Source organism: Loxodonta africana, chromosome 5 (genome assembly GCF_030014295.1).
Source record: "Loxodonta africana isolate mLoxAfr1 chromosome 5, mLoxAfr1.hap2, whole genome shotgun sequence".
NCBI lineage: Eukaryota > Metazoa > Chordata > Mammalia > Proboscidea > Elephantidae > Loxodonta > Loxodonta africana.
Window position 1 is genome coordinate 40,624,926 of NC_087346.1, and position 20,931 is coordinate 40,645,856.

Consider the following 20,931-nt stretch of genomic DNA (forward strand, 5'->3'; position numbering starts at 1 on the left):
AACTCCATGCTTCACTGTGCCTGCGTGGATGTGTTTTCTGAGCACTGGATGTAGTTCTTGTCAGTCAGGCACTTTCCAGAGCACTAAAACGTACAGATTACACACATCAAAGGCAGGCTGCAACCACTGTAGCTGAAATTTACACAAATCTGTGCTGCGAGTAACTGGATAAACAATGAGACTAATGACCTTGTTCTGCATTAATCTCCATATGGCTCAGTTGGTCATACTCTTGCCTTTAGGCAAGAAGGTTGTGGCTTTGGCTTCTAGCCTCAAACCAGGGATTAGGCACTCACCCAGTGCTGACAGAGCCCAGGGCCTTGCTCCTACAGCCCAGGAAGCCTGAGAACACTACAGAGGTCACCCGTCTTATGAGGTGCATTTACTGCAACTCAAGAAATACCTCCATTGTCATATTCACTGAGGAAATAGATTTACAAAAATAAGTAAATCCCCTAGCCATGCCTCCTCTTTCAGAGAACTTATTTTCTTCAACGCAGGGACCAAAATTTTTCCTGGAGATTTTCAAGGCCTCCCCACTGTTCCCTCAAAGCAAGACAGAACCCTGGATGCCTTGGCCCAAACTCCTCTGTTGGCCAAGAAAACGTTTCAAAATGGCTGCACTTGTAAAGAAGAGTTAAAGGGAGGAACTTAGTTGACCAGGAAACTTGATCAGCACCCACTTCTAATCTGGGATATTTGGGGGCAAAATATGTTTATAGAAGCAAAAGGTGTCTCGTAAGTACCCCCCCAAAATGCTACAGAGCCCCTTCAACACTATTTGGAAAGGCTGAGTGTTGCTGCTATCAGGAGACAGCCAGAAGAGATGGAGCATCTCAGGAGGGATCTGCGCGCCGGGCAGCCTTGGGCCACAGTGAATGGGCAGGAGGAGACAGAAGCACTGGAAGCCACCTCCACCCCTACTTTCATCATTTTGTATACAGGTCACATTGATGAGTTTATATTGGGAGGTTGAACCCAAGAAAAGACTCCACTGGTGGTGTTACCTTAGGTTAGAAAGGATCCCACATGAGGCACACATGGCTAAATGCCCTAAGTACTGCCATGTGGTGCTCCTTTCACTTCACAGCTAGCCGGAGCCATAATCTTTATTGCACTGTAAACTTAAGATGCCTCGAGCCTGAGATATGTAAACACATTCTGTTCTAAAACATGAATTCTCCATTCAACTGGTGAATGGATAAACAAACTATGGTACGTACACACAATGGAACACTACACAACGATAAAGAACAATGATGAATCCGGGAAACATCTCACAACATGGATGAATCTGGGGGGCATTATCCCGAGTGAAATAAGTCAGTCACAAAAGGACAAATATTGCATAAGACCACTATTATAAGAAATCAAGGAAAGGTTTACACACAGAAAAAAACATTCTTTGGTGGTTGGGGGGGTAGGGAGGGAACAGGAGGGGAAATCACTAACTAAATGGCAGACAAGTGTCAACTTTGGTGAAGGGAAAGACAACGCACAATATAAAGTCGGTACAACTGGGCCAAAACAAAAGCATACAAGTTTCCTAGACACATACAAACACTTTGAGGAACCAAGTAGCTGGGGCTGGGGGCTGGGGACCATAGTCTCTGGGGACATCTAGGCCAACTGGCATAACATAGTGCATAAAGAAAATGTTCTACATCCCACTTTGGTGAGTAGCATCTGGGATCTTAAAAGCTTGTGAGCAGCCATCTAAGATACATTTATTGGTCCCATCCTGCCCAGAGCAAAGGAGAATGAAGAAAACCAGACACACGGAAAATATTAGCTAAAGGACTAAGGGACCACATGAACCAGAGACCCCACCAGCCTGAGCTCAGAAGAACTAGATGGTGCCTGGCTACCACCACCAACTGTTCTGACGGATCACAACAGAAAGTCCTGGACACAACGGGAGAAAAATGTAGAACACAATTCAAGTTCACGAAAAAAGACCAGACTTACTGGTCTGACAGAGACTGGAGGAATCCTCTAGACTATAGCCCCTGGACACTCTGCTAACTCAGAACTGAAACCACTCCCAAACCCCACTTTTCAGACAAAGCTTAGACAGACCTATAAAACAAAAAATAACACATGTTGCTTCTTGGTTCAATCAAATATATGAGACCAAATAGACAAGAACAGGACAAGAACCGGATGAATGGACACAGGGAACCTGAGGTGGAAAGGGGGAGTGTGCTGTCACATTGTGGGGATTGCAACCAATGCCACAAAGCAATACGTGCATAAATTTTTGAATGAAAAATTAATTTGAACTGTAAACTTTCACCTAAAGCATGATAAAATTTTAAAAATACATAAAACAATTTCTGATGGGATTTACACAGTCCCGAGAAACACCTCTTATATACCTTTACGGTCAGTTCCCACAAGTTCTTTTTGCTGTCATTGTTACTAGTATATTATCCACATATACATTAACCCTTTGACAGTCCATCATACTACTCAGGCTATTTTCAGTTCCATTGTGAGTCCTGTCACATGCCTCACACACACATAAAAATTCCATGTTTTTAAGTGTCTTTTTTTTTTTTTTCCATCCATGAATCTGTTAAAAGCTCACTATAAAAAACGAGGCAGAGTTAGAGCAAACTCCCTCTCACCTTGAAATGTTCCTTCTCCCTCAGCACTCACTCTCGGAAAAAATGCCGGGGTGTGATCTTGGTGGCCTTCATAACATTACTGTTAGAGATGTGGAGATGGCCACAGCAGTGGACGTTTCCGTGTGAAACCATCCCCATTTGCTCCTGTGGTAAGATTTTCTAGTACTTTAGAAGTATATCCGTTACTGTTTTGCAATTTACAGGTAAGTTCCTGGGTGGTGCAAGCGGAGTCAAGAGGCTGGAGGCGCCACTGAAGACAGGCATGGTGAAAAATCAGTCACTGGGAACCTTAGAGAGCACAGCTCTACTCTGACACACATGGGGTCACCAGGAGTTGATTCTGACTCCAAGGGAACTGGTTGGGTTTTTGTTTGTTTGTTTTGTTTTTTATAATGATCATCTTCATTTCATGGACTAGTAATACCTTAAATTTGTACATACTTTCACATGCATTATCTCACTGAATTCTTACAACAGTCTTGTCAAGTGGGCTATTATTACACCCATTTTTGGGAGTAAACTGAGTCTGGAAGAGGCTAAATAACTTGCCTGAGGTCACACATGGCTTGAAAGGGGATGGCAGATCCCACCTCACACTCAACATTTCTGACTTTTTGCATTACACTGCTTCAAAACTGTCTCTCTTTTTTGGCTACCTCCAAAACAACAGAATACCAGTCAAGGGGTGTACTCAAGAAAGGATTTTACAGTTTTTTAACCACAAAGATACAAATTTTTGTGGCTAATTGGTGTAGGAAAAGATCTCTACAGTCTATAACAAGAAGGTTTCAAAATCAGAGACCAGCTGTGATAGTGAGTGCTTTGATTAAAAAAAAAAAAAAATGATACCAACATTGGTTTTTCAGGATATCTGTGGAAAAAAATCATGCGGTCCACCGTCAGGAGCCTGAAAAACAAAAAGCACCACAGCACAATGGACATATGCACACGTGTTGTGTCAGTCTTCACTCCCCAAACGTGGCTGCACAAGAAAGTGGGAAGCACGTTGAAATAAGACAATATTTATGGCTGAAGAAATTCGGCTTCACATAACGGTAATTATGAACAAGATCTTTTCCCTAATAAAATTACTGCAAAACAAAATCTGGAGAAACTAAGTGCTTCCCTATGTTCTTCTCATTTCATGTGCTCAAGGATGGTTGCAGGGAAAGCAAGAGAGCAGAGGGAGAGAGAAAGAGCCATAGCGAGAAGGCTTCTGCTGAGGGTTGGTTTTGCTTTACAAACTGGAATGTGTCCAGGCTTGATTTTTATTTTCAATTCACATTTCAGATCCAGCTCCCCAAACTCTTTGATCTTTCTCCCTGTCTCCTTACCCGGAAGAGAACCCTTGGCCTTCTCAGCTGGGAGCTGGGAGCACACGTGGAAAGACTGGCTCGGCTCCATATCCTTGCCAAATTTAGTCACACAAAGGGGCCTGCGAGGGAAAAAAGAAAGGATGAAAGCGGCAGCCGCCCCGACTTCAAAGGCTGCGCCGCCGCGCCCGGCCCTGCTCAGGAGCCGCCCTCTGCCGATATAAGACGCAGCTTGCGCGCGGGCGGCCTGTCCGCGCCGCAGATCCAGTGCGCGCCCCCGGCCCGTGGGGAGGGCTACTTGGGAGACCACCGAGGACCGGGTGTGGAGGGAGGGGAAGTAGGGGAGTGCCGCCTCCTCTGTGTTAGCTGCCAACTTCCAGAGGTCGGTCCCCACGCCAAGTTCAAGCGCCTAAGAAAGTTTGCAGAAAGGAGGAAAATGATAATTTCACGTAGGGTCCACTAGGCCAGGCGTCTCGTGGCCCGCAAATATATTGCAGCTACCTCCTCCATTCCAGTTCCATTCCAGCAAATCCCCTTAGAGACGTAACGCCGGTCCCCATGCACTGTTTGTAACTACCGCAAGCACCATCCTAGGAGCTCCGGTTCCTGCTGGGGGCTAGTGGATGTTCCCGTCGCGGAACCGACTCTCGAGGGCGCATTACTGGGCTCTTTCTGACCGATTCCTCTGCGCTCTCCCCCAGCCTCGCCTTCCGTTGTTCCTGCCCACGGCCACCCGGGCTTGAATCTTCTTCCACCTGGCAGACTCGGGCCGTGGGCTCTGGCCTCCGTGTTGGCAAAGGATCGGCCGGCAGAGCCCACAGAGTGGAGTGAGATGTGGTTCTCCCTCGCGGCCGTGGGAGGACCCGGCCCTTCGACGGTCGCGCCTCGGGGCCCTCCCGCGCCGAGCTCTCCCCGCACCCGCAGGAGCGCGAAGGAAGCCCACGGAGGGCGCAAGGGACGGGCTGTTGCAAACACTTCGCAGGCGGGCCCCGCTCGCTCCACCCGCGCGAGGCTGCACCGAGCTGCGGACGCCAACGGGCGCCGGCCTTGCGGAAGCCTGGCGGTCGCAGGCGGCCGGATTTGGGAACGACATTTCACGGTCCCACGAGTTCTGTTTCCCCGGCGGGTGAGGGTTTGAGTTTGTTTGTCTTTGGAGTAGGCAAGGGGCGGAAGAGCCCCTGGGACACAAACTGCCGTTTCCCTCGCCGCCCCCCCCCCTTTCTCTCTTCTCGCGAAATCCGTTAATCTGAAGATGCCCACAGCTTGTCTCCTGGTGAATCTGGGGTTAGGGAACAGAGGGTGCCCGAGTTCCGCCTCTGGAATCACGTTATTCGTTCTTCTAGTCCTGCTCCCTCGCTTCTCTCTTTCGGAGCATCCTCTTCTGTAGGATCCCACCACCTCCATCCTTTGGGATCCCACCAAAGCTGGGTCTGGGAGAGATTCCAGCCCACACAAAAGGGACGACCCGGAGCAGGGGCGGAGGGTTAGGACCGAGGGGGTGGAGAGGACTCTGAAGACACCGCGCTTTTCTTTCGTCCCTGTAATTAAGGACTCACTTGAGTGTCTTGTAGCAGAATCCACTGACTTGGCAGCAAAAGCGCCGGGGGCGGGGGGGGGTCTTTTGGTGTGGGTGTGGGTCATTACCCTTGTTCCTCTGCCTCCCAGTGGGGGCTGGGCCCCGGTTACTCTGTGGGCAGCGAGGCTTGTCTTCGCCCCCTCCCCCTCTGTCCCGGAGCCGGGTGGGAGCCCCATCCCCTGGCCCCACGCGCAGCGCCTGCTACGGCGCCCAGTGCAGAAGGAAGTGTTGATATAAAACAAGTCGCTGTTCGCTCCCAAACTAAACCCACACAAACCAACCAAAGCCACCAGGAGGGGAAAAACCAACAGCAATCCAGCCAGCCCCTAGCAATTGTTTCACGGTCGGAATTAAATCACATCAAAACGCCCCCTGAAACCCACATCCTGGAGGAGTGAACCTGCAACAGCCAACCTCCAGTCGTTTGCTCGAGTTCACACGAATAACCTGCCTCTACATCCGAGGGGAGGGAGTGGGTGTTTATCCCGCGCCGCACCCACCACATCCCGGCCCTAGGATCCCACTCGCGGCACCGGAGGAGGCGGCTGAATATGCTAACAGCAGCCCCCACTTGAATTAGAAGAGGCTACCCGGCGACAGAAATGCCCTTGACAGGGACTACACCAAACCTGGAGAGAGAGGGAACGTCTTCCTAGGGTTACCGTGCCCCCCCCCCGCAACGCCCCGCTTTTTGCCCTAAAAGAAACACTTTACGTGGCAATGCCAACTCGCTCCCAGACAAATCTTTAAAATTTTTGGGTCCCTGGTATCTATTAAAGACTAAGTGCCTCCCATAAGAAGATTTGCAACAACGCTAAAAACCATCAGGCAACACAAACGCACGCCGCGGGGAGGACAAACGGTCACACCAATAAGCAGGGCGTTGGGTTATTTCGTTAGAAACAATGTTTCCAAAGGAGGAGGTTACAGCAAAATAACAAACTGGCCACCAACTCTTGGCCCCTCTGGTAAACAATTCCCATTAGTTATTGTTCCAAAAATTCCCATCCTCTTTAGCTCCTAATCTCCAAGACACCTGGAGCTGAGCTCCAAAAGACTTTGAGAGTCCAGACAATTAACATTAAGGAGAAAATGGGATTCGAATTAATTGCAACACTTAAACGGGAGTGGGGGGGATGTCCCAAAACCCAGCGACGCTGGGCTTCTAGAAATCTTTCCTGGGCTTCTAGAAAATACCTTCTGGCCATTCTGTGTAATGCTCACACCTCCTCGCTCCCTCCACCCAATCCTGGACAGTTTGATGCTAAGGAAGGTCTACTTTGCCTGCTCTGCTGAAATTGTATTTCCCAGTCCTCTTCCTATAGGTAAATTGGCACAATTGTGGGAGGACTTTTGACTTTGTTTTCCCATATTTCTTTTAGAGCAGAGGGCATACATGTCTGACATAGCTACGTGTTCACATCTCTGGGGAGCACTATACTCACAGTGATGCATAACTTTAAGAGAAGCTGCATACTGCCACCACCCAAAAGAACAAAAATTGGGTTTCTTTCCACCCTTTTTAGTATTGCCTTACAGACACGCTGTTAGCTGAATATTCTTTTTGTTTTTCTCCTTTAAGGCATACTATTACTAGCTATTTAAAGGAGATTTAGTGTTTTATTCTTCCTGGCTCCCATCACCAGCCCCTTAATTTTACTCTAATCCCCCAGGTAGAATTTACATGTTCTATGGGACCGAGTGAAGTCTTTAAAAGGTACAGTTTTAAATATTGCTTCCATAGTAAAATCCCACCCCCACGAGTAGTTACCAGTAGATGAAGTTTTAAGTGCTCATTTAAAGTATTGTATATAGTGTCCAGCCTACAATGTCCCATTAGGAAAAGAAGGGTCTTTGCAGGGTCATTCCTATGTAATAAAGCTAAAGTCTGATCTCGTAGTGTGTCCCTCATTTTCAATTCAAGAGAGATGGAGACATTTCTTCCTGCCCCCTGTTTACTGTTCCGAGGTTTTACAGATGGCTACTGTATTGGCTATAATAATTTTGGCTGGATTTTTAACTGAGGGTTTGAGAGCCAAGGGACAAAATGTAATGTGTTTTCAAACTTCAGCTTCCCTTATACTGTAACTTTCACAAAGCATCTCCTTAAAAGTCCTGTACTTGTACAAAATGCGTCAAAGAGACGGTGGAGGCTGAAGAATTTTTGAGGTTGGATTCGGATTTGAATCTTCAAGCGTCCCTTTGAGCACGCAGTACAAGGTGCCAGGGACTGCCCAGTCCTCCCTCCTTCTTCTCTTGGATTCGCTCTCCTGGGTCCTTTTGCCTTCTCTTTCCCTTCCCGTTTGGCTTGTCTTTTCATTCTCTATGAGGTTCACACACACTGCGGTGTGTATCTTCGAAAACCCCACGAGCGATCTAGCGTAACTCCGTATATCCCGTGGCGAAGACATAATGAAAGAGATATTGTTTTAAAAGCGATAATTAAGATCCAGTCTTCTTTGCTTCTTCCTCGTCTTATTTTTCTCGGTAAGCCTGAAGATTTTATTTTCGCTGACGTCTCCTCCCTTGTCTCCAAATAGCGTATGTGTGATAAACCACAACTCTTTTTCCTTGCTTCTTGCTTCCGTTCTCCCTTATTAGTTGAGGAAGGTCTGTTATATTTCCCCCTTTCCTTCTCTCTGTCCCCGCTTCCCCCCTCATCTCCCCTGTCAGAGCATCTATCAACGTGGTGTCGATCACAGCGGCGGCGGCTTCTCTTTCATCTTCCTCCCCCGGCCAGTGAGAGGGAGGGAGTGAGGGAGGCGGAAAGGAGGTGGGGGAGAAACTGCCAGAGGAAGAGGAATGGGGGGGGGGTGGGGGGAGAAGGACAAGGGATGAGATGCTTAGGTGATGAAGTTAAGCCACTCGCGCAGAGTTTGTCAGTTGCACGCAGACAAAGCGAGTGTCTCCGTGGGTTACAAGCAGCGCCCGTTCCTTCCTTTCTTCAAGTTGCCTGACCATCCGTCCAGACACACACACATACACACACACACACACACACACACACACATACACACACACCCCAAAACTAGGACTAGTCCTACAGGCTCTGGGAAAAGAAAAGGGGGGAAAAAAAAGCCTTCAATCACCACCTCCTTCTCGCACCTCCCCCCCCCTTCCGAGCCGGCAGCCAAGAAGAGCTGGAGGCGGGGGGGAGGGGAGGGGGAGGAGAAGCGACGCAAGTGTGTAGCTTTTCAGCGCCGGCGTGGCGCGGGAGGAGGAGAAGCGGTGGGGAGGCGCAGCCGCTCACCTGCGGGGCAGGGCGCGGAGGAGGAACTCGGACTGCGCGCTCTGGAGTCGGGGAGTCCGGACGTTCCCGGAGCCCCGCACGCGACCAATCTCGGGACCTCCTTTACCCCTCGGCCGAGGGAACCCGAGGAGCGCAGCTATTTGCTTTGACAGAGCGGGCCTCGCGGAGGCGTGGAGAGCGGCGAGAGAGAGAGTCTACGAGCCAGGCTGAGAAACTCGAGCCGGGAACAAAGAGGGGTCTGGCTGTGTGTGCGTCGACTCGAACTCTGGGCAGAAGCATTTGGGACCGAGACCCCTGCTGTGACTCCCGAGACCCCGCCGCTCCCTCCACTGTCTTGTCCCAGCGCTCGGCGGCACAAACTTTATTCTTGGCAAAGTTCTTCTCTTTCTCTTCCACTCCTACTCCGCCCCCGCCTTCTTCTTCTCCTCCTCCAGCAGATTAAATGCGCCTCGAGAAGGAAAACTGAGCCGAAAGGGAAGGAAATAAGCTCTAAAACGGACACCTCCAACCCTGGTTGCTTTTTTTTTTTTTTTTTTAACCCCTCCAGGAAGTGGACATTGCGTTAACTTCTGATTCTCCTTGCGCCTTCTCCGCTAGGGTGAACCGAGTCTTTTTGTCCAACTCCCCTTTTCTCGGAAAACACACTCCCACATCGGCATCTCTGGAAGATACGGTGGAGAGGTTTGCGCCACGACGCGCTGACGGACCCTCCTCTGCATTTTCGCGAGTCTATCCCTGGGCAGAACCAGCGTGCTCCGCGCGCAGACCCCGGCGACGCGGGGGGTGTGGGGTGGCCGCCCAGGCCCGGGCAGCATAGCCTAGCGCGCGCGCGGCTCAGACGCCCCCAGAAGCGCCGGCCGCGGCTGCCTTCTTAGCTCCGTGCCCTTCGGCCTCGGGGGCGGGCGCCGGCGTCGGTCTCCGCAGAGCGGGAAGGCGCGGGCGGCCGCCGGAGCTCCAGCGCCGCCGCAGCTGCTCCGGCTGCCGGCTGGCGGCCCCGCACTTGCCGGCTCCGCTTCCGCTCGCTCTCCTCTCTCACGCACCCTTCCAACTCTCCTTTCCCTCCCTCTCTCCTTTTCGTTGACCGCCTCTCTTTGCTGCTGTCGCCGCGGGTGCTCCTCAAGCCGAGCGGAGATTACACAGCCGTCGGGATGCCCCAGCTCTCCGGGGGAGGCGGTGGCGGCGGGGGGGACCCGGAACTCTGCGCCACGGACGAGATGATCCCCTTTAAGGACGAGGGCGACCCCCAGAAGGAGAAGATCTTCGCCGAGATCAGTCACCCCGAAGAGGAAGGCGACTTAGCCGACATCAAGTCTTCCTTGGTCAATGAATCCGAAATCATCCCAGCCAGCAACGGACACGAGGTGAGCGGGCGGCTGTCCCCAAAACCCCGAGAAGCGCGGCTGGGTCCTGGGGAAGAGCAGAAGAAGGAAGGGGGAGAAGGCGTGGGATAGTCCCGTCTGACGGGGCTGCAGTAGCGCCAGCGTTTAAACTTTTAGGGGGATGGTGGCCCTTAGTCTACATTCCCCTTTTGTCGTGTCGGGGGCGTGCAGGGCAGCTTACACCAAGTGGATCAGTTTAGGGGTTCGGTGGGTGAGCCGTTGTCTTGCGGGCAGGAAAAGCTGCCCTTAACCTATAACGTTTCACCTCCGGACATTTTGGTGCGGTTGAGGGAGTGTGATGAATTAGAGCGAGAGTGTCTGAACAGCACTGCTGAAAAGTTCTTCCATAGGACGGAAAACAAAGTGCACCCGCTATCTTTTTCGGTAGATGTCTCTGCAGAAGTGCGTTAAACCACCAAAAGGCTTAGGTGGAGACCGGCAGAGCGAGAGGAAGGGGGGCGGGAGTGGGCCGGGGGCAGGCGGGCAGTCCCAACCGCCGCCGAGCGGCCCGCAGAGGGGCGCGCGGGGGCGGTGCGGGGCCAGGTCCTTGCCGCCCCAGAGTCCCAAGGGCCAGATCCGCTGTGGGATCTGTGGGCAAGACCAGCCGAGCCACCCCAGGGGGACGTCGTCTTACCGCCCTCACACTCTATTTCTCCAACTCCAGTTACTAAAAAAAAAAAAAAAAAAAAGCATTTATATTTGAGGTTAGTTTGGGCCCGGATCAGGCCTGAAATCTTTGCAGAAGAAAGGCGAGTCTTGGAAGAGATGCGGCGGAAGCCGGGGCACCTCTCAGGGGAGGGTGGAAGGCGCTTTATCAGATCTCCTGGCCCGGTGGGGGCGATAGCGCTGGTAACCCGAGTAGAGTAAATAGAGACACGTGGGTGCCGACAAGAGAAAGCCGGGAGCAGGCCAGCGTCGGAGGGCTATTTCGGGCGGCGCGGAGACTTTTCGATGGGGGTGGAGGCGGATGGACCCTGATACCCGACACTCAATTGGCCACCCTTAATTCAACAACTGAGAAACCTTTGGAGGAAATCCGGTAGAAGAGTCTTGACACCCAAATGATTTCACCAACGCTTTTTCCCTCCAAAGAAACTTGGAGGGTATACCCTTTTTCCTTAAATGGCATCCTTCTGCCCCAAAAAAGAAAGCTTGTGGTTTTGGGGGCGGGGAAATTTGGGGTTTTAAACAACACGTTTAAGAACACCTCAGAGTTAAGCTCTCTATCCAAATGGCAGGGGTGAGTACACATTTTGGAAGGCTGGGGGCCCGGGTTCTGAGGAGGGCACAGGGCACAAGAATGTTCTTTATCCCATGAATCTTTTATCGCAATATGTCAGTTTGAGGAGAGTTCAGGGTGACGGAGGTGCACCCAACTCCACTTTAAACGTTTGTGGCTATATATGTATTGGGGAGAGGAGGTCCCTGAAAGGACATGTGTGAGAGGGACCACCTAACGTCCGAAACACTCAGACGCTTTTTGCCAAGCTCTCATATTTAAAGAGAAGCCCCCCTTTTTTCTTTCTACTCATTTTCCATGACCTTCCTTAGTCCCTACATAAATTTTGCCACCCGCTTCAAATTTTTGTACACTTCTCTCGTCTGGGAAGAAAGACTGCGTTTGAAGCGAGTACCAGGGTAATAGGGTTTTGCTAATCTTGGCCACGGTGGCGAGGGGGCATAGGGCAGCCCTACGGTAAAGGAAGATGGTGAAGGGGTAATACCACTGATTTGCACGTGGTTGAGTCTGGGTGGATGGTGGTTACCAGAACTGATAGGTAACTGGGCTGCCTTTTAGATGTCTGTAACCTGACTGTCTAATTTTCCTCCCTATAACCGCAAAATAGTTGTACTTTTCTCTTGTAAGCATGCATGCAGCCAGCCATGGTAGATACGGAGCTGGAGTGGAGCTCCTGCAGGACTTTGATGAGGCCAGCGGCATTAGAACCTCATGTATGAGTGGTTGCCTTGCTTATGTTTAAAATGTCACTTTGAGTTGCAAAGTGTTTCAGCATGCTTTTAATCAGCTCTGACCGAAGCAAACAGAGGCTGAAGAGGCTATCAGGACACTCACCCCATTAACTCAAACACCTATCATGTTAGGCCTCCAAGTAGCCTTGATGTGTTTTAGGAAACAGAACAGTATGTGGATGATTCCCAAATTTACTATATTGCTAGTATTTTGTTATTATTATACGTTACAATTCTGAGTAGATGATAAAAAAAAAAAAAAAAGATGATAGTCACTCCAAAATACAAGCTGAGTAAAAGAGGGAAAAGATTTCCTACTATTCAACCCTAGCCTGCCCTTCTTGGATTAATAACACAGGCGGATTGGGTTGCCCCTAAACCACCTCCTCTGAGTAACCAGTGGGCACACCGTTATATTATTATTGTCAAAAACTCTAAGGTGCTTTTCTTTCTTTTGGGGGTGGGGATTCATGCTGTTAGGTGGCCAGACAAGCTCAAACCTCTCAGGAGTCCTACCATGACAAGGCCAGAGAACACCCTGATGAAGGTAAGACACTGATGATAGATTCTACTTCTTCAAACTTTATAATTTAACATAAACCGTTTGTGTTTATAGATGCTTGGCTACTTTTATTTGAGTTCAAGAAACCCAAACCAGATGTGATAAGACTGTGTTGACTGTTTTCACAAAATTGGGAAGAAAACCCAGGAAAGTTACGGCTTATCTCTAATGTATATTTGTATCATTTAAAAAATGTCTTTGAGTGAGTTAGCAGCTTTTGGATTTCAGTTGGTTTCCAGATTCTTTGGGGGAAGGGAACGTCTATAATGAATTTTTCTCTTTTCTTCATTTTACCTTAATTTTGAAATAGCTTAGACCTTTAGTATTTTTTTTCTGTGTATTATTATGAAGGATGACAGTCTGTTTTATTTTAAAACAAGAAGAGTTTTGAATGGCTTTTCATTTGCAAAATTGGTGTTTCTTGAGTCTTGTTATTGTGTGAGAAGGCAGCAGTGAATGCAGAAACTGCACAAGGCTTAGGAAAGCAGAACCTAACTTGAAAAATACAGTTTTATTCCTATAGTTAGGAATTAGGCATATCAAACATGATAACCAGACTGTCTCCCCATTTCTGATTCTTGCTCAAAACTTTTAAAATTACCTATTTTTGAGATTTAAGGTGAACTCCCTCTGACTTTGAAAGAGCCAGGCAATCTGTAGGATTTCCTTGTCCACTGGTCTGCATTTCTGTTCTCCTTTAATTACTTAAAATTGGCCTGACCAGAATGAAGTGTTCATACATACAGTATTTCAAAGAAGGGAAGAGAACTATAATAGCAGGCTTCCTTTTCAGCTACAAATGGTTACACAGATGAAAAAGAAGAAATCTATATACTGAACACACACAAATTACTTTGACAGAATGATGTAAGTGAAGCACATAAAAATCCTGTAGTTAATCCTTCATAAATTTGGGTAGTTGCCCAAATACTAGGGTACAACTCCCTCTTAGTAAAATAGTTCTCTTTCAGAAATCCAAAAGCCGAGGTAGAATTTTTCAGTTTGCCTGTGAGGTGAAATGTAACTGTGTGTGTGTGTGTGTGTGTGTGTGTGTGTGTGTGTAGGTAGATGGCCTAATGTATTTATATTATAGCCTTAGATTTGTGTATGTTCTTTCATGTGTCTTTATTTTTTAGTCCAGTTTGTTAGTATTAGAAGAAATTAAGTTAGATGGATAACACTTACTTTTGTAAAAACACCAGTCAATAGTGGAAGTAAATTGAACCACATGTTTTTAAAACATCTGGTTTGCTGCTAAACCATTTAAGAGAATAAATAGTGTCGATCTGCAATAGAACATGGTAATGCAGTTACAGTATTTTGTAAATCTTTTACGTATGGCCAGATTTTCTTAGAATTATCAGATTTTCAGATGAAAAACTACGGTGATATACAAAGGGACGGTACCATATCATTGATTGTTCTTTGGACTCTCCCAGGAAAGCATCCAGATGGAGGCCTCTACAACAAGGGACCCTCCTACTCGGGTTATTCCGGGTACATAATGATGCCAAACATGAATAACGACCCATACATGTCAAATGGATCTCTTTCTCCGCCCATCCCGAGAACAGTGAGTAACACCCTGATGTTGTAGAGTATTTCAGAGGTACAAATGAATTTGTATTTCGGCAGAATGTTTATCTTTTCAAACACATTGGAAATTCTTTCATTATTGTATATGACCAATCATTGCTTAATTAGGACCATTATGATGAATGGTTGCCTTGAAATAGTGCTACATTTGATGTCTTGCCCTTGGAATTTTAGCTGTTGGCTTATTGGTTAGGATTAATAAATAACAGATTATGAGTCATCGTGAAATCAAATGAAGTTAAATCAACAAATCCATGGTGTTGTGAGTATTGTACATTTTAGACTGATGAGAAGAAAAAGTTGATTTAATCTTGCTGTCAGCTAGGTATGGGATAGGTTTCACTGCCCATAAGCTGTCTAGAATCAGCTTTAGAGAAATAGTTGACGTAGGGTTTTAACATCACTTGTGGGGATGATCAGCTGTTTTTACTTTAAGTTGCTGAGAGTGTATCACTTGAAGATAACTCTAAGGAAAATTATTCCTTTTTTTTAAATCTGGTAATTCAGTTAGCTTTCAAAGTTCTAAAAATATAAGTCATTAGAATTTCAGGTATGCTACTTGATGATATTTTCATTTCTTGGGAAGTGTAAATAATCTCTTACATGTTGTAAGAAAACATTTAAAGGGGAACTTGTGTAGTATGGGCAGTGTACTGGTGCTTGAGTTGTTCTCCCAAGGGCCTGAGAATTGTCCCTGCAGTGGTGGTGATGGATTTTTACTGATCCATCGATACATTTACCTTCTCTCTCTGCAGCCTCACTTTTCTTCTGCCACCCACCTGGGATCAAAACCACGTGTGGCTAGGTCTTGGGCATTAGGGTTTCAGTTTAACTGGCCCCCCTGGGTTCACATCCAGGATCCTGAAATGAAACCAGTGATTTTTGCCTTGTTCTTGCCTTATTCGCTCAGTGTTGCCACCAGCGGAAATATCAGTCACAATATCTGAGGAGAGTGTTGTTGTTGATACCGTAGTGAATAGAATCTGGGAGGGAGAAGATGCTCTAAACTAGCGGACCATAATCAACAGTATCAACAAACAGGAGTACTTGTGGTTATCTTGATTATCCGTAGTTCTCAACTGTTGAAATGATAGCTATATGAAATATCATAACTGCTTTGCGTGGGCCCTGTGATTTAGAAGTTATTTTAATTATTTTTCTACAAATTTCAAGCAGATCTTTGACCTTTCAGGTGGAAAATAAGATTTTTGTAATTTTTATGTTACAACTAAAGTTGAGCTGGGAGAACTTCATGATGATTTTAGAGGAGATGGGCATTTAACATTTTATTTCAAAAGGCTTTTCAAATATTTAATGTTAGAGATGTCTGTGTGGTACACATGACTGTCCTATATCAAAAGTGAATGCATTGATAAAACCAAATATATTTTAGTATCTAGAGACCACCCCAAATAAATGCTTCTGGGTTTTAAAATTTATGGGTGCCTCTGTATTTGTTGAACTAAATATACAAATGCATAAGATGTTTCTTGTATAGCTTGGCAGGTTTTCTTGTTGCTCTGTTTCGCTTTTTGTTTTGTGTTTTGGGGGAAAGAGAATGTGTTTTAGATAAGGAGTAACTGAAGATACTTATTTCATTGTTAGGATCATGAATTTAGTTGGAAGTAAGCAATTTCTGTTCAGCTTTGGACTTTGTAAATAGCATGGCTTCTGTTTAAAGGGTTTTTAGAAGAACAAATAATCTTTCTGACAAATCAAATTATAGTCTCTGGCTTGGTAGCAATAGAAAATAGCCACTAAAACAATCTTACGCTTTTGGCTGTGCGTGCAGTTAATGCTTAGTAAGTATTCGTGAAATTTATTCCTTGGAGAGATCAGCCATGTCTGCCTTCAAAACTGTATATATACACATACGTATGTATGTATGTATATTATATATAGTATAAATATATATTATTTATAAATATGTTTTTAAATGTGGGTATAATATTTATGAATTATCTTTAGGAATATTAAACATTAAACTTCTCTTTAAGCTAGCGTCCTGCTTTATGTCTCTCCAGCCTTGTCTTCCACCCCAGAGAATACTAATCATTTTGAAATTTTGATAGAATGGAAGGTATTTATTGTTAGTGTATGTATGAAAATTTTGAGGTCAGTGAATGGAACAGTCATTCATTGTGTAAGAAAGATTTGTGGCCAGGATAAATGTTGGTGGGTGTAGAGCTGAAGAAAGGGGTGTGGTCAGGAAACAGTTACTTTACTGCTTTGCTTTATTCTGTTCCATTTTAGAATATTTTAGGCACGTTTTCTTATGATATTCTGTAGTTTGCACAATTCCAGAAGCTTTTCAGTTTTAACCACAAAACTATGTCAGTTTTTTTTTTTTTTATTAGTGTCCAACCCAAGTGAGTTCCAATCTTTGGGTTTTAATACTGAACAGCTGTTTTTAATGTGTCTGAGATCAAAAACACTGTAACCGGAAGGCAGCCTCTCTTCTTCACCCCTAACCACACTTCTGCCTTCCTGCTCTTTAACTCCTGTGTTTAGCAGGACCGAGTGTTTGTCACTGACATCTACAGTGATAGGTTTTCATGTGGGGTGTCAAGAGCTGGGTGACCATTTGCGTCTGGGCTTAGGGTGGGAGCATTCTCAACAGCATGCGTGTTGCTTGAATTTGCGTTATAAAGCAACTGCTGTTTACTGCATCTGTTTCTCAAAGGCTGGAAAACATTATCTGCTGTTTGTAGGTAACTGTGGCGCAGTGGTTAAGTGATAAGGCTGCTAACCAAAAGGTCAGCAGTTTGAATCCACCAGCCGCTCCTTGGAAACCCTATGGGGCAGTTCTCCGCTGCCCTATAGGGTCACTATGAGTTGGAATTGACCAGACAGCAACGGGTTTTCTTTACAGGTCGATAATACAGAGAATAGCAGCTGTGGCCAGCTGGCACGCCGAAATGTTTTCTGCTGGAACCTCATTTGAACAGTTCTATATGATTCTCTTTTTTAAGACATGTATTTACTGACATATATAGGGTCGCTGTGAGTCAGAATCAATTCGACGGCAGTGGGTTTGGTTTTTTTGGTTTTATATGTTCGTACGGCTCTTACCTATGACCTAAGAATGGTATTACCTACTCAGGAGACCCACCTTCTTTAATCTAGTTTTTTTTTTTTTTTTTTCTCCTTCTGAAGGAACATTTTAATTGGCAGATTACATCCTTCCAGAACTGGAATTCTTGGAGGTGTGCATGCCTCTACCAGAAATTTTATGAATGAGTCTCTCACGGAGTGTTAAATAAAAATTCTTAGTTCAGCTAAATTGGGCCTGAGAAGAAAGGGCCTATAACGCATTGGTGTCAACGTGAGTCCTTAAAGCACAGTAAGCCTTGTTTTGAGTTGATCTTCTTCATAGAGACTGGGAAGAAGACGCAGAAGCCTGTTAAATATTTCAGAGCAGGGACCCTGGAGAGTTTATTAAAAGCATACTCCCAAACCTTTCTTGCTCTGAACCTTATTTATGAAAATCCATGTAGGCCAATGGTAAAGTATTAAAGGAAAAGATAGTTCTTTACATCCTTGGTTTAGTCCTGGCACTTGTGTGCCTAAATGCAGTGTGGAGAGTAAGCCTGGCTGGCTTTAACATAGTGAAAGTTGCCATTAGTTTAATGCACTGTGGTTATTCATCTTAGGTGTCAAACTTCCATTTGTCCCTCCTGCAACCCAAATGTTTAACACCTCAGAAGAGAAACATCTCTTCTGGTGCTGGGGGAGGGAAAGGCTGCAGACCTAGCGCAGGAAGCTTCAGCTAACGTTGCAGCTCAAAGTCATAACCAAACCACAATAACACCTGGTCAGTGTAGTGCTGCTAACTTCATTGTTTTTGTTTCTTTGTGATCTTTCTTAGAATGGATCTTTTAGGTGGGAAAGGAAGATTTGTGTGTTCCCATTTCAGCTTTTTTTTTTTCTTTTAAATAAACATAGCTATGAAACCGTTCCAGAGGTTCTTTTTTCATTATTTTGAGCAACTCAGTTCTATTGTGTGTGTGACTCTTGCCTTAAGGGTGTCAACATTTTGATTTCTGATGGTCAGGGTTATACTTATTGTAACTTTGACTTAAAACTTCTCCCTCCCCTGTATTTATATTTGTTTACAAATTTGATTTTGTGATTGCTCACATCTGAAATTTGGGAACCAAGTTGGACTTGTCTAATCAGTAAGCTTCCGAACAGCACTGTATATCACACTGTTGCATAGCTTTGAAAACAATCACGGAAATAATAATTCAAGGGTAGAAGGAGACTATAGCTTGTATTTCAAGCAGGATTTTTAAGGAGGAGTGTTTTGGGATTTTACTGCAAGGAGCTACTTAATCTGACTTACTAATAAATTATCTTTAATTTTCTAATCTAATTGGTGTCCTTTTTTTGAAGCTAAGCATATTTAGTTTTCCCTTGTACATCAAGTGCAGGATTAGTTAAGATTTAGAAAGTTTTCTTGTCAAGTTTGGATGCAAGTATTGGGAGAATGTGTGGGAAAAGTCCTCAGAAGCCCCCAAACTCTTCTCTTTAATTCATTCTTAATTGTACTGCTGCAAAGATGGGAAAGGGTCACTTGGAAGCTGTTGCCACTCCCCTTCAGATATCTTATGGCCAAACGGTTCACTTATTCAAGTGTCTCAGGGAGCTATACTGCACGTGACCGTTTAGGAGCTAATATTGCACTTGGATAATTGTAAGGCAAGAGTATGATCATTATTCAAATGTATTTTTTTAATTGACCATAGCAATTTCTTATTCATCCATAAAGACATGAGAGCAACCCAGAAGATATTTGTTAGTTTTGCTGAAGCAAGGCCATTGAGCCAGCCTGCAGAAAATCTTGCTCTTTGAAGTGGACCTGCCCCCCAGCCCCAGCCCCACATTCCATGTAGGCCCAGGATTTGTTCTTACCAACCCCAGTTTTTTAATATAGTCTATCTTGTGGTCAGAGACTCGTGTGAGATTTAACAGAAGGAGGGCCTCACAAATGGGTTCATCTGGACTTGAACTCATAGCTTCATGATTGCTTTTCCATAATCAACTGAGAAATTTTTGCAGCTGTTGAGTCCTTTCTTCCTGTCTTTATTTTCTTCCCTTTTTTTTTTTTTTTATCCTGTTGGATCTTTAAGCAGAACCATTTTTGATTTATGCTGTTGAAATTTTTTTAAGCAGTCGGATCACTCCACTGCTTTCTGACTCCTTTTGTGCCTCACTTCTATATTGTAGGCATGATTGTGGTTTTATAAAACTGGTTTCTTTTTTATTTTGGAGAAAGACTTGGAATTTAAGGAGAAAAGGTGCCCACACCATGTGTGGGTTTTATTCTAGAGAGAGCTGGAGCTCAGCGTTTTGCAGGGGCTGCTGTCATGGGACTCAAGGTTTTTCTTTTTTTTCTTTTAAAGAGTTGTTCATTTAAAACTTGTTTTCTTTTAAGTCTTTTTCCTTTAAAATGTTTGCTTAAGTGATGATGCTAAGCTGAGCCAGAAAGCTAATGCGCTAGTAATCGAGAGACATAGTACTGTTTAGCATTGTCTCTTTGGGTCCTTATTCATTTGGAAAAAGCAACCATTGGACTTCATTTAAGTAATTTAAAAAACATGTTGTAGTTCTTATGATCATTTAAAATTGTAATATGATTGTGAAGTCATAGTTTAGGAACTACAGACTCTGCTGTAAGCCCCTAAGTCATTTTAGGCATAAGTGACCCAATAATCTCTAAGATTGGAAGCTCAAAGCCTTTTTGAAAATGACCTGTAAACCAAGAACAAAGAGTAGGCGGTAGGGGCTGAAATGTACCAAAAGGAAGAGTAGAGAATTGAGCAGAGGACTGGACAGGGAGCAGAAATTGCTAACTTGGAGAGTCTGGTAATCTGGTAACAAAACAAAACCAAAAAGCCCTGTTGCCGTTCAGCCTATTCCGACTCATAGTGACCCTATAGGACAGAACAGAACTTCCCCTAGGGTTTCCAAGGCTTTAATCTTTATGGAAGAAGACTACCACATCTTTCTCCCGTGGAATGGCTGGTGGGTTCAAACCCCTGACCTTTCAGTTAGCATCTGAGCCTTTAACCACGGTGCTACCAGGCCTCCTGGTAATCTAGTAACCAGGACTGTTTGCAGAGTATTATCTGAGAGTGTTTGAAGGATTATAAAGTCTCTGTAAAACAGTGCATTTACACACACTACCCACTCTGGCTAAACCTTTAAACCTGCTAAAACTATCCACCTGCTATATGCAGACCACTGACAAAGCTCACTGAGGGATGGTGTACGCCTTCAATCTGCATGGGAAATTGTGCTAGGCTGAGGGTACCCATCTCACAACACATCCGCAGGCCCTAGTATTTGATGGCTTTTATCAAAAAGTTGTTTTAAGGAAAAGAAAATCATACAATAACTTATAAAAACTATCTCAGTATGTCAGGTTTTTAAATTTTCGGTGACTTTCATTCAGAAGCTGACGACAATAATGAAAGAAAATGAAACTGACGCTAGAGCCAATATTCTGTTTATGTTTTAGAGCCTTCTCTCCACCCATCCCTTCATTCAACAAGAGCAACAGGCATCTTTTTAAAAAGTGGATATAATATCAACGAATTGCCATAATGAAGGTGAAAATTTAATTCTGCAAAACTGTGATCAAGTTCCATA

The 20,931-nt window shown here is 45.4% G+C and overlaps 1 protein-coding gene across 7 annotated transcripts in view; it reads left to right on the plus strand.

Moving 5' to 3' along the window:
• Positions 1–9,726: 9,726 nt before the first annotated feature.
• The window catches only part of LEF1 (lymphoid enhancer binding factor 1), a 128,560-nt gene continuing 117,355 nt past the window's right edge, over positions 9,727–20,931 (plus strand). For 2 of the 7 annotated variants that reach the window (XM_003410391.4, XM_010590496.3), the window contains exons 1-3: positions 9,728–10,130; positions 12,600–12,666; positions 14,121–14,254. In XM_003410391.4, the coding sequence (XP_003410439.1) occupies positions 9,918–10,130; positions 12,600–12,666; positions 14,121–14,254 (414 nt within the window). In that variant the 5' untranslated portion in view covers positions 9,728–9,917. Of the gene's footprint in view, positions 10,131–10,840; positions 11,389–12,599; positions 12,667–14,120; positions 14,255–20,931 lie in introns of those variants that run through there. The other 5 variants (XM_003410390.4, XM_023548564.2, XM_003410392.4 and 2 more) reach the window with 4 other exon arrangements.